General features: G+C 44.4%; 1 protein-coding gene across 1 annotated transcript in view; it reads right to left on the bottom strand.

The window, feature by feature from the left end:
- The window catches only part of kcnh5b (potassium voltage-gated channel, subfamily H (eag-related), member 5b), a 474,329-nt gene that overhangs the window by 152,495 nt on the left and 308,368 nt on the right, over window positions 1-13,466 (bottom strand). The window contains 2 exon segments of the mRNA XM_038775353.1: window positions 1,418-1,614; window positions 9,896-10,148. Coding sequence (XP_038631281.1) covers window positions 1,418-1,614; window positions 9,896-10,148 — 450 coding nt within the window.

The following is a 13,466-nucleotide window of genomic DNA, read 5'->3' as shown; positions in this document are numbered from 1 at the left end:
CAAATACTGGCCTTGCCAGTAATGCTCACATGCTATGAATGAGTAAAAGAGAAATAAAAAATAGAAAGCAAATACATTCACACATTCCCAAATGTAATCATTTGAACAAATTATTTGCGGGGGGTGGCACGGTTGCACAGTGGTTAGCACTGCTGCCTCATAATGCCAGGGACCCGGGTTCATTTCCAGCCTTGGGTGATTGTCTGTGTGGAGTTTGCACTTTCTCCCCGTATCTGTGGAGTTTCTGCACTAATTGGTATTTTCTTCAGTAAATGGAAAATGGGGATTTTCCCACATTGCATCAACTAATAATGACCCCCATGATGACCCTACTTTGGGAATCCAGGCCAGGCAAGTATACTTGGCTCGTGAAGAATGATAGTATTGAAAAAATAAGTATCTTGATCAGATCCTTACACTGGGAGTTAGGAGTGTCTGAAATCTCTCCCAAACACGGTTTCTCTAGCTGTGTGGGAAGGTTCGTGCCAGAGAAGCACTGCTCCGCACTGCCTGTGCCATGCAAATGTCGGCAAGTCATCTAGGCCTGAGATGAGGAGAAATCTCTTCACTCAAAGGATGGTGAATCTTTGGAACTTTCTACCTCAGAAGGCTGTGGAAGCTCAGTCATTGAGACATAGAATCCCTACAATGCAGAAGGAGGCCATTCACTTCTGTACCAAACCTCTGAAAGAGCACCTATGCCTATTCCCCGGCAACCCTACAATGCCAACTAACCTGCATATCTTTGGACACTAAGGGGAAATTTAGCATGGCCAATCCACCTAACCTGCACATCTTGGGACTGTGAAAGGATACGAGAGCACCCAGAGGAAACCCACGCAGACATGGAGAGGTGCAAATTCCACACAGACTGCCATGCAAGGTTGGAATTGAACCCGGATCTCTGGCGCCGTGAGGCAGCAGTGCTAATAACTGTGCCACTGTGCTGCCCCTAATGACATCAAGGAATATGGGGATAGCGTGGTAAAGTGGCGGTGAGGTAGATGGTCAGACATGATCTAGTTGCATGGGGGATCAGGCTCGAAGGACTGAATGACTTCCTGCTGCTCCTATGTTCCCAAGTAACTCTGGAAATAATAGTGGGAGGCACGAGCGGGCACAATCCTGTACGGCCAACTGGGATAGTATCTCCCAAAATTTACAGGAAATTGGACAATTTGCCTGCCAAACAAATTCTCTGCAGTCTGAGATTTTCTTTCAGCAACAATTGCCATGAAGTATCCAACAAACCAACACTAACCACCATTTGAACACTGAGCTTTACTCGACAGTGAAGAAATAAATAGCAACAGCAATTTTCAAGATTGAATGTAACATTAAGCAAAAGATTAACATGTTAGAAGATCAAAATTTAAATGAAAACCAGAGAAGTTATAATCTCGAAAAGACAACTTACTCGCTTCCTCAGATTGCAGGTCAATATGAGGTTTCGTGAAAAAGAATTTGCAAATAGCGTGTAGAATTCTAAAACTTTCAGCAAGGCCTCACGGCGGATTATATGCAAGTCGCAATAAGTCAGTGCCCTCACATTGGCACAGGCATGGGCAAGGGTGGTTTCCTTCCAGAAAATATCCCCAAATACGTCCCCTTTCCCTGGAAAATATTTGGAAGGTAAATAGTTAGAGCAAATAATCATCATTTAATTATTATTAAACAGGTGAGTCATGGTGAGACACTCAATCGAAGCTGTGACTCGCGTGATGGATTCCGTATCTTTGGTGAGCAGTGGGGGGAGATGTCAAGCTGAGGCTAAGGAGTTTCACACCGGGAAAGAGTTCCACATGAGAAAGAAATGAACAGCAAGTACCCTGATCAGAAAAAATCAAGTCCGGCGGGGGTGGTGGTTCATAAATTGAGTCTGCCGGTGGTCGGACTGTCTGCTGCGATCTGCGGAGCACCGGGGTTGCAGCCTCTTGTGGTGGCTGGATGGGTGTTGTGGGTTGGGGTACGATGGCGGACTCCAGGGAAGATCTCGTCCGAGCTCCATACCCGTCTGGTTCGACTGGGGACTGAGGGCGCTGGGGGTTAGCCGGTGCGGGCGCGCGTAACAGGTGGAGTGAGCTAGTGGGCTCAGTGGGCTCGGCAGCGCGAGGGGGCGGCTGGGTTGCGCGGAACCGATGCAGCGAGCTAGTGGGCTCGGGAGCCCGAGGGGGCGGCCGGATGGGGTGTAGGGTGAGGGGTGCATCTGTAGTGATAGAGGGGATGCTGGATCCGGCGGGTGCAAGGTCCCGGAGGGATACGGTGTCCTGACGGCCGTCGGGGAACTCGACAAAGGCGTATTGGGGGTTGGAGTGAAGCAGGCGCACCTTCTCAACAAGGGGGTCGGTTTTGTGCGCCCTGGCGTGCTTCCTCAGGAGTACAGGGCCCGATGTCTTCAGCCATGCCGGATGTGAGACCCCCATGGTAGTGCCCCTGGAAAAAATGAAGAGCCTCTTGTGAGGGGTCTGATTGGTCGCTGTGCATAAGCTAATAGCGTGGAGCGCGTCTGGGAGGACTACCTGCCAATGGGAGACTTGGAGATTCCTAGACCGGAGGGTCAGTAGGACGGTCTTCCAGACCGTGGCATTCTCCCTCTCCACCTGCCCGTTCCCCCTGGGGTTGTGGCTGGTAGTCCTGCTCGAGGCGATGCCCTTGTCGAGCAGGTACTGACGCAGCTCGTCGCTCATGAAGGACGTACCCCGGTCGCTGTGCACGTAGCTGGGGAAACCAAACAGGGTGAAGATACTATGCAGGGCCCTAATGGCTGTGTGGGAGGTCATGTCGGGGCGCGGAATAGCAAATGGGAAGCGGGAGAACTCATCTATGACGTTTAAGAAGTAAACATTCCTGTTAGTTGAGGGGAGTGGCCCTTTGAAATCGATCGCGAGGCGTTCAAAGGGCCTAGAAGCCTTGACCAGGTGGGCCCTGTCTGGTCTAAAAAAGTGCGGTTTGCACTCCGCACAGATCGGGTAGTCTCTGGTGACAACTTTTACCTCCTCAGTGGAGAAAGGCAGATTTTGGGCTTTGATGTAGTGGGCGAGCCGGGTGACCCCCAGGTGGCAGAGGTCGTTGTGGATGATTTTCAGGCGGTCGATCTGCGCGCTGGCGCACGTCCCGCGGGATAGGGCATCTGGGGGCTCGTTGAGCTTCCCGGTCGATACTTAATATCGTAGCTATAGGTGGAGAGTTCGATCCTCCACCGCAGGATTTAATCATTTTTAATCTTGCCCCTTTGCGAGTTGTCAAACATGAAGTCAACCGATCTTTGGTCGGTGATGAGGGTGAACCTCATACCTGCGAGGTAGTGCCTCCAGTGATGAATAGCCTCCACAATGGCTTGTGCTTCTTTTTCGACTGCCGAGTGTCGGAGTTCCGAAGCGGAGAGGGTACGGGAGAAGAATGCGACTGGTCTCCCTGCCTGATTTAAAGTGGCTGCAAGAGCTACCTCTGAGGCATCGCTCTCAACCTGAAAGGGGGTGGATTCATCCACCGCCCGCATGGCCGCTTTGGCGATGTCCTCCTTGATGCAGTTGAAGGCCTGGCGCGCCTCAGCTGACAGGGGAAATAGTGTGGCCTTAAAGAGTGGGCGGGCACTGTGAAGCTTATAGAATGGAAGCAAAAGTTGTAACAGTTTTGTAATCAGTCCCTTATGTTCTCTCACTCAGATATTTATGTTTTAAAAAGCACAGTCAGAGCAAAACCTGAACGAAGCTCTTGAAATATTTTCCTCTAGCCTTTCTTAAAGTAATTTTGAAATTTAAACACACAGGTTTGCCTGAAAGCTGAACAAAAGCAATCAGCAATCAAGCTGGACTAACTGTGACTAATGTATCCTGCAAAAGTAAGTGCACTGCACATGCTGAGCTCACAAGATCCATATTTATTGAACACGGTCACATCCCTGAGCATAAAATTAATGCCAGGCTTTTGGAAGAGCGACTGCTTTTTAGCAATAAGTATTCAGGAAATGGACAAGGAGGTGGGGAAGCTGGTAAAATAGTAGTGGAATGCATCAGGGGGGAAGCACAACGTCTTCCTACCACCATGGGATATCTTGGTAGGTGGGAATGATAGCAGCTAGGCTACCTAATGACCAGAGATGCACAGTTAATTAACCAATAATTGACCTATTACCAGCTACTATGTACATCGTGGTGGCCTCCCAGCAGCTTCCCAGGTCTTACTTCCCGGATGCCAGATGGCCGCTGGAGGGCCCCCAGCGGCTTTGAATGCCCCCGCAGCTCAACGTCACCATGGGGGGATTCACCCCTCTATTAAGAAAACGTCTCCCCAGCCTTTTTTCGGGTGCCTCAACACTATGGCACTGCCGAGCTGCCAACTTTCTGATTGGGCCTGCAGTTTGGAGAGGCAGGCCACCCTCCTTAATTGGAATGTGGTCCCGATGACAACCTTAAAATTGACATGATCCCAGTGTTCATTTGCACGGACTCACGACCAGGTTTGGTCCTGGTGGCTGGATGCTTAGAATGCCGGTAAAGCTCAGGCCACTTTGTGAATATGCAAACACAATTTATGTATGCAGACCCAAACATGAAGATGAATCTAGTCATACATGCACAAACCATTTTTACAGATAATTAAACCTGGATATTTAATTCTTAATGTAATAGGGTACAAAAATAGGGCTGTTAGTTCTAACGGAGATGTATGTTTCCTTTTCTAAATTCTAACTAGACTATAGGTCTACTAAGGACAATATGGGAACAAATACAGAATAAACAAGCTGCCAGGTTAGACACAGCTTCTTAACAACTGCTTCCCTATGGTAACTGTGTCTTTTAATTAACGTATGTGTATATATAAATTTTTAAAAGGAGCCTAAATTATACATCACCAGTGAAATGCTGAAGACAAATGTTCTGAACTGTAATTAAATGTTCCATTATTATTGTTGCAAAGCATTGCAAATATTTATGTTTGACATGATTTAGTCGCAGGACGTTCATATAAATAGCATCTTTCGCTGTCCATTATGCTTTTCCTAGGGTCTGTACTTGATTTGTTTTTAATTTCACATTGTATGACAGACGTGGTGGGTTGGGTGTCACGCTTCTCTCCCACCAGAGGAGGTGGAGCGTGTGTGTGTGGGGGGGGGGGGGGCTGGGAGGGAAAGGGGCAGGAGAAGTGGGGGGGGGGGTAAGGGGCAAGAGGAGTGGGGGGGGCCTCAAAACTCCAATATGCCGCATGCCCACTGCTTAGCCACCCATCCCTGATCTGATCCGAAATGGTGGTGGAAACATTGGTTGGTCTGCTCACTTATTGTGGCCCTTAAGTGACCTGCTACGATTTCATCTGTGTCAGGGGGAGGCTCATTTTAGCTTTAGCTGCATGGACTGATGTTGGAAAAGTGGGGGGAGCCTCGCTTGAAAGTCCCCAAGAACATTGGAGGCATACACACCCTCCCTTAGGTCATCCTTCCACCTTTACCCTCCTCCCCTGGCCTCTCAAACCCAGTCCCCAACCCCCTCACATCCCTTGCCAGGGCTTGCCAGCCTGGACTGAGTGATATCCCTGACTTATCTTAAGTCTGGGCTCCTCTTCATCAGGGAAGCCGGTTATGATAGCAGTGGCCGCCTGACTCCCACCTGGTACTGCTGAGACTACCAAACCCCTGGCCATCTGATTGATCAGCAGATCTCTAAGACAGGACTTCCTCCCAGGTTAGGGCTGAAGTCTCACTTTAAAGCAAGTTAATGCTGCTCCCAGCATTAAGTTGCTGAGGGTGGCCATCACGCTGGTGGAATGGTTCGTCATCAACATTTTAGCCAGGCAGTCAGGGACTACGGCGCCCTGGAAAATCCAGCCTCATTTTAACTAAAAACCTCCGCTCAATTTTACACATTTTCTAAAATATAAGAACTTACTATTATTTTATTGATTAAATAAATATTAATAGAATCATACTTATAGTACTGCATGCTTAACACCATACAAAATTATTGCCTTTCTTTAGAAATGTATGATTAGCCATTTCTCATTCTCATGCCCCTGAGTCAACCAAAGTCGCTGTCCAATGTGCACAGTAATAAAGGTGAATACTGCAGCCTTTCATTATGTTCACAGTGGATTCTGGCCCAATATATTCCATCATTCCTCATTGTGGTGTCAGTCTAAATACTCAAAAGGTAAAGCAATGCTATTTCTGGAGCACAGGAGCAGGAGAAGGCCATTCAGCCCATCGAGCTTTCTCTGCCAATCAATATGACCATGGCTGATCATCCACTACAATTACTTTTTCCCAAACTATCCACATATCCCTTTATGCCATTGGCATTTAGAAATCTGTCCATTTCTGCTTCAAACAAAGTCAATGACTGAGCTTCCACACCCCTCTAGGATGGAAAATTCCAAAGATTCGCAACCCTCTGTGTAAAAAAAAAAATTCTCCTTGTCTTGGCCCTCTCGAGAACACAGGCCCAGTTTCCCGATCTCTCTTTGTAGAACAGTCCCGCCAACCCAGGAACAAGTCTGATGAATTTTCGTTGCACTCCTCTATCGTAATAACATCCTTCCAAAGGCAAGGAGACCAAAACTGCATACAGTACACAGGTGTGGTCTAATCAAGGTTCTATCCAATTGAAGCAAGACTTTACTACTCTTACTACCCTTTACTCATTCCTTTGTGGTAAAGGCTAACATTCCATAAGTCTTTCTAATTGCTTGCTGCATATTAGCTTTCAGTGACTTGTTGATGAGAACACCAGGTCCTTTTGAACATCCACACTTTCTAATCTCTTACCATTTAAGCAAAAGTACTCTGCACATCTGCTCCTCCGAGCAAAGTGGTACACCTCACACTTTTCCATTTGTTTTCTGACTCATTGCAAGTTTTACCACGCTGTTTATTTATTCAAAAAAGTAACAAGAATTTTCAAATGTAATTAACAACCTCTTATATTTGAAACAGTTCCAAGCTGAGGAATTTTGACATGGTTCATTTTATTCAAGAAGTATTTTACGAAAGTCTTTGTCCTGCAAGTTAAAATAAATCCAATTGGAGAAAACTGCATATTTGTGCTGCAGCCAGTATTTATGTTGAGCTGTGGAAATACTGAGTGTCTGTCTGTTTGTGTGGCTAATGTAATTAAGCTGGAAACTGAATGTCAATGAAATTGAGACCACAGAGGGACTAGGTATTTGAGTGAATAGGACCAGGATGGATGTTTTACAAGTACACACATCATGGGTAGAAACTTTCATTAGTAGATAAGTGAGGATTTGGATTTTTAGCTGTTGAATTTCAAAGGGAGGCAAGAAGGAGTTTACAACTTAACAAATAATAAATAAGGCAAAGTTATTTTACTTTATCTGAAAGTAGAGGTCATAAGGAGAACACAAAAAAATTTTATGTTCTGGGAAAGGTAAATTTCAAAGCAAGGTGAGGACAATTGGGAAAAGATGAAAGGTGGGAAAATATATTTAAAAAGAGGTTGGAAGCTAAGCCAGAGAGTGTGGTTGTGCAAGATCCTGAAGAGAGTGCTGTGCTGAGACAGAACTGTGGAGAAATGATGTGAGTAACCATCAACCACCTCAGAGAAGTGTTTGTTTGTTCCAGAAAGAAGGATTTTGTTTAAAGCCTTGGATTTCCAGTTGAATGAGGGTGAGAGATGCCTATGACATGTTGTTCCTCCAGCAACAGTGCCTTGTGGCAATTTAACTGGAATTTATTTTATAGATTAAGTTTCTATTAGAACTGTTGGCTACAGAGGTGTTTTTTTTAGTCTAACCAGGTAAGAATCATTTAGGGAAGTGTTCTATAAGAGTAATTTTAACTGTATAAATGTAATCATGTGTGTTTAAGTTTTTTTCTCATTTGTTAATAAATATTTTAATGTACTACTTAAAATCTCCAAACGTGTTATTGGAATTTATGACTCCTGACTTTTGCACGTGTATTTTCTCAGAGTAAAATAAAAATTGATTGTGATAGCTTGCCAAATTCTCCTTTAGGATTTGGTTAGCATGGGAATTACCACCTGTCAGATCATAACACATCCACTATTTCTCAAATTGTGATGAAATATTGTGATGGAAATTAAACATATGTCTGAATTGACATACAATCATCACTCAACTATAGTTATTGAAGGAATATTTTACCTAAAACTTTAATATTAATATCTAGTTGTCTCACTGAGGCCATCTAACTCATACACCATTAAATATTGAATGGTATAAACTGTGCCAAAAACAAACTCAAACAAAAGGCATCACAGATTTGAGGAGGGAACTTTTCTACACCTACCTGAGAATCAAATCAGGATATTGTCCCAGGGATTCCAATAGCCACTGGAACAAAAAGGCTTTTTCATGACTGATCAATACTCCAGTATTGAGGAGTTTGGCTTGCTAATGTAGCTTGGACATGGGTTTTCGTGGTTATTTGAAATGTTTCACATTTTGAATTTTGAATTGGTAATTCTTATTGCATGCAAGAGGTTCTATGGAGAGAACTATATGTTATCTTTGTTGAAAGGAATCCAAAATATGGCAGTGAGAAAAATGAATTAGTTGACTTCTTAACTGTTACTTGCACCAATTTTTCCAATTAAGGGACAATTTTAGCATGGCCAATCCACTGCACATAGAACATAGAACAGTACAGAACAGAACATGCCCTTCAGCCCTCGATGTTGTGCCGAGCAATGATCACCCTACTCAAACCCACGTATCCACCCTATACCCGTAACCCAATAACCCCCCCCCCCCCACCAACCTTACTTTTTTAGGACACTACGGGCAATTTAGCATGGCCAATCCACCTAACCCGCACATCTTTGGACTGTGGGAGGAAACCGGAGCACCCGGAGGAAACCCACGCACACACGGGGAGGACGTGCAGACTCCGCACAGACAGTGACCCAGCCGGGAACCGAACCTGGGACCCTGGAGCTGTGAAGCATTTATGCTAACCACCATGCTACCGTGCTGCTGTGAGGCCACATCTCTGGTTTGTGGGAGTGAGACCCACTAAAACACAGGGAGAATGTGCAAACTCCACACAGACAGTGGCCCAGGGCAGGGATCAAACCTGGGTCCTCAGCATCGTGAGAAGCAGTGCTAACCACTGCGCCACCGTGCCACCCGTCGCACTGGCATAACTGCTTGACTTTAATTACCTGTTTTTCTTACATTTTGTTGAGTACATGTGGAATTTATAGGTAATATTTGCTCTTTTGTGGATTGTCACTGTGCTTTGATATATAATTCTTTTTCAAGCGTGACAAAATTGTCAGAAGCATAAAAGTAGGTTACATGCCTGGTTACACTTTTGGCGGACGAATAGTGTGCTGTATCATGAGAGATAAATGAAAATAGACGAATGGGTAAATGCAGGGTGAGAAATCAATGCAAAATCTGAGGAGCAGTGGAATGACCTCTGAAAATATGGGTTGCTAAACTAAAATGGAACATTTAAGTTAGAACAGATGATTCATGTGCCATCAGAAATACCCATAAAGGAAACAAAAATAGCTTCTCTTAGCATAGAAGTAAACTGTAGAGTTCCTTCATTATATATTTACAAGAATTACGTGCAGCGGATAATGAATTGTGATCTGAGGTTCATTGAAGTCAACCAAATACAAATCAGAATTAACTATGAATACCCCACCGTATTGAGCAGAAGTGCATGGCAGACCAACTTTGCTCAAAGAGCCAGAAAAATCCATGCATTGTATCCGTCATGAGGATATCCCCGACAAATTAGATGGCCATGTTTTTGGAATGGGTTTTTACATTCGCACGTATTATATGGGCAGCAAACGAACAAGTCTGAACACTTTTTTGAAATGAATGAGTATTTCCTTTCTCGGTCTTATTGGAACCCTCGCAGTTCATACTAAAGGTGAGCCAGAAGAGAAACTTAAGGTACCTAGAATAGCGACAACTTCATCATCCTGAATGACTTCCAGTGATCCCGATACCACAAAGCAGAGCGCATCGACACTTTCTCCAGCGTGATAGATTAGGTCACCCGGAGCGCAGTGTATCATTTGGAACTCCACAGCCAGTGCTCGAAGACAGCCATCACTAGCAAGCCGAAAAGCTGGATGCTCATTAAACACCTTTCGGTTCAGATGGACACAGATGTCAGCTCTCATGTCTTTGGGACATATGGCGAGGACCTAGAGTGATAAAAAAAACGTACAGTATGCATAAACAGACACCTCCATTCGAAACATAGAATTAAATAAGTTTGGGGTTTTCATGTTCTTCCATTGGATAATATGTTTTATACACTATCCGCTGGTCACTGGAGTCACTGAGTCGGAACCTTGCCAAGGACAATTATGTGAGGACTTTGGTCTAAGTTTCAAAAACCATATTACATTTAAACGAAGGGCTACATCCAAAACCACTTACCTACCCTTTGTTGGAAAGTAAGCTGATTAGAAAATTAGATGAAGGTGGACTGGATTTTTGATTAGTCTCTCTATCAGTGATTGCCCTTGGAATCTGTAAGTAATAAAACTTACATTTTTGGCTCTCATGAATTCAGAAAGATATATCAGCCCAGATTTAGTACTAAGAACAATGGTGAGGCTATCAGTGCACAGTTATTTAAAAGTAAATTGAACAGAAACTTCCAGAGTTTCCGTATGCGCAGTTCAACGTAGAAATCAAAAGGTTGCTGTCTGATGCCCTGTTCCTCCACCAATAGACTCACCATTCAAATACATGCAATGGCGTGGGGTGATAGCCACAAAAAACATCAGAAAAGTTAGGCTATATCCATTTAAAAGCAAGTGAATTTGCAACTGCGTAATATGTTTTAATTGTCTGACAAACAATTTCTCTGGTACTGAAAATTTATTTTTGCAAAAGAGCAGATTGTCATCCATTTTCCTTATTGTTTGAGATTTAATTCTTTTTTAAATGTTCTAATTGTTCTCATCTTTCTTTCCCTCTCTATTTTGTTTTATATACATGATTTGGCAGCAAATTTAATACTTTAACTTTAACCATTGCACACCTCCTGGTTTTGACTCTCTGTGGCCCAATAAATATTTGTCACTCTGATCCATCAAGGAAATCTACTATTGATTGCATTATTAGTGTAGTTGTTGGATGCCTTGAGGAGGGCAGTGCACGGTTTTGGGTTTCTAATTACCGCAAATGGCAGTGCAAATTCCCACAAGTACCTTTCATTCAACCTGACGGCAAAATCTGGGCCAGTAAGCTATTGGTGTAAAGAGGTTACTAAGATATATTTGCCTCTGTCGCTAATGCCCAGTTAAAAATAAATGTGGATAAACTAATGAGTAAGATGAAATAGGAAGTAGTGAGAAAGATTTATTCTGTTATTTTCGCTATTCAGGACATTCTTCTCATGCTACCGAGTGAACATAAAATTACTATTTCCATTAACATTATTCAGTACAATCTCTTGCAATATTATTCAGTAAGATCTTTGCACCTTTACATAGGAGATGGGACAATGAGTAGAGGTAAATACTTTGTCAGGCACATCAATCAGGTTTTTGCCAAAAGATGCCAAAAGGTTAAATTAACCAGTGACGTGAGCAGGATGCAGCCACATTCGTCCTAATCCATCACATTTAAGTTCTGATTTCCAACGTTTTACATGGCAGAAACTAAAATAAGCTTACAGCGAACAAGTCTACCACATTTAAATCAGAGCAAATTAATATATGGAGGATGAATTTATAGGTAACAACATTTTAAAGTTACAAATGAAGTAAACAAACTCCAGCCTCAAATGAATGAAATTGCAAATTGAGCAATTTTCTTGGTTTTATGCTAATTTTGGTGGGTGAAACATGTGAATACAGCTTAATTACAACTGGGCACTGGCCAGTTTTTATTCCTTTTTGCAAAGTGATTAAGACTGCACTGAAACTTTGGAAGCTAGTTTTAATTACACTTGCCATCTTGAGATTGTTCTGTTAAATTCTATAAAATATGAATAATTAACCCTTAATTTCCAAAAAGGAACAAACTCCAGCCTTAAATGAAATTCTGGTGCTGGTCCAGGCTGCACCATATGCGAGTTAAATTAAAGACTGTCAATACATGTGTCCAGAGGGCAGTCGACTGATTAATACAGTTTGACCCTTCGCTTGAAAACTTAGGAATAGCCAGGCTTCTACATATTATAGTAAAAACTCTTCTCTGTTATGTTATTTGAGCATGTTGCATATTTTGTAAGATCACTTTTTATGATCAGGCCACTGTATGTTCAGTCAGGAAATAAATAATGTTTTTCATGTATTTAATTGAGAAACATTATAATCACACAGCCCAAAGTTAGACCAAAAGTTTACTTTGTTTGTCGTGTTGGTATAGGTGCCAAGGCATGAACAGTTGTGACTGGATGATTCTTTCTCTTCCAAACATAGAGCGCGATCTTCCAGCCTCATTACACTCATGCTCAAGCAAAACAAGACTGGTGAATAGTGGCCAAAAATGACATCCCCGCCAGGCAGTTGCCCGCTCCCGTCGGTGAAATCGGGATCTTGTCATAGTGTGGTGAGAAACCAATTCTCACCCCTTATCCAATGGTATCCCATCATTCAACGGCCTCCCAGGAGACTGCTCATGGTGGCGCCGATTAGTACTCTTTTTTAAAAATATGAACCTGACAGAAGGGCTTATGTGGGACCTGAGGAGGTGAGTAGCCATCATTGGTCACAGGCAAAGAGCCCAGGGGATGCTGGGCTTGCTGCTCCAGTGCTCGGCGGGGGGTGAGGACCCTCAGCGGGGCGGAAAGTCTCTCCACAGGGGTGGGCTGCAGTGGGAGGGTGGGGCGGAAGCACTGGGGTGGCAACCTGGGGGCAACCGCTCATGGCACCACCGTGCCAACCCATGGATCACGTATTCACTTTCCGGGGGCAACCCTTGTCCCTGCCCATCTGCCCCACTGACTGCTGAAGTCCCTAGCTGTGCAGTTGAAGGCTAGAGCCTCTGGGGAATTGGCAATCATGCTTGAGTCAGCACTTCACACAAACCAAGTGCATTCCCATGGGTGGGCGGGACGTGTAGCGAGTGGGAGTCATTGCCTAGCATCCCAATCAGACCGCGATATCTGGGCAGTGTAGTTGAACACTGCGGAAGGCAACACCACATACGCGGCAGCCAATATCCGAACACCCAGGAGATGGGACACAGTTCTGGGGGACATATCCACGGCAAAAGGGTGGGTGAGTTCCACGGGGAGTGGGCCAGCACCCAGTCCAGTTGACGTTGTGAGCGGATGTCCGGGGTACAGGGTCTGTGGCCTGGTAAGGGGGACCCGCTGCGGCCGGGTGGGGGGGATCAGTGGGGAAATGGAGAGTCTGGGGTGGGAGTCACCACTGTTTGTCAGTCCAACACTCTCTACCAATACCTTACAGATATTGAATGCTATGGCAGGAATGTTGGATTCAGACATTGGTCTAGTGGTGCTGGTGCTATACGATGCAGCCAGACAGTGGAGAAGGTGG

Source organism: Scyliorhinus canicula, chromosome 2 (genome assembly GCF_902713615.1).
Source record: "Scyliorhinus canicula chromosome 2, sScyCan1.1, whole genome shotgun sequence".
Lineage (NCBI taxonomy): Eukaryota > Metazoa > Chordata > Chondrichthyes > Carcharhiniformes > Scyliorhinidae > Scyliorhinus > Scyliorhinus canicula.
This window is presented reverse-complemented; position numbering and strand designations above follow the sequence as displayed.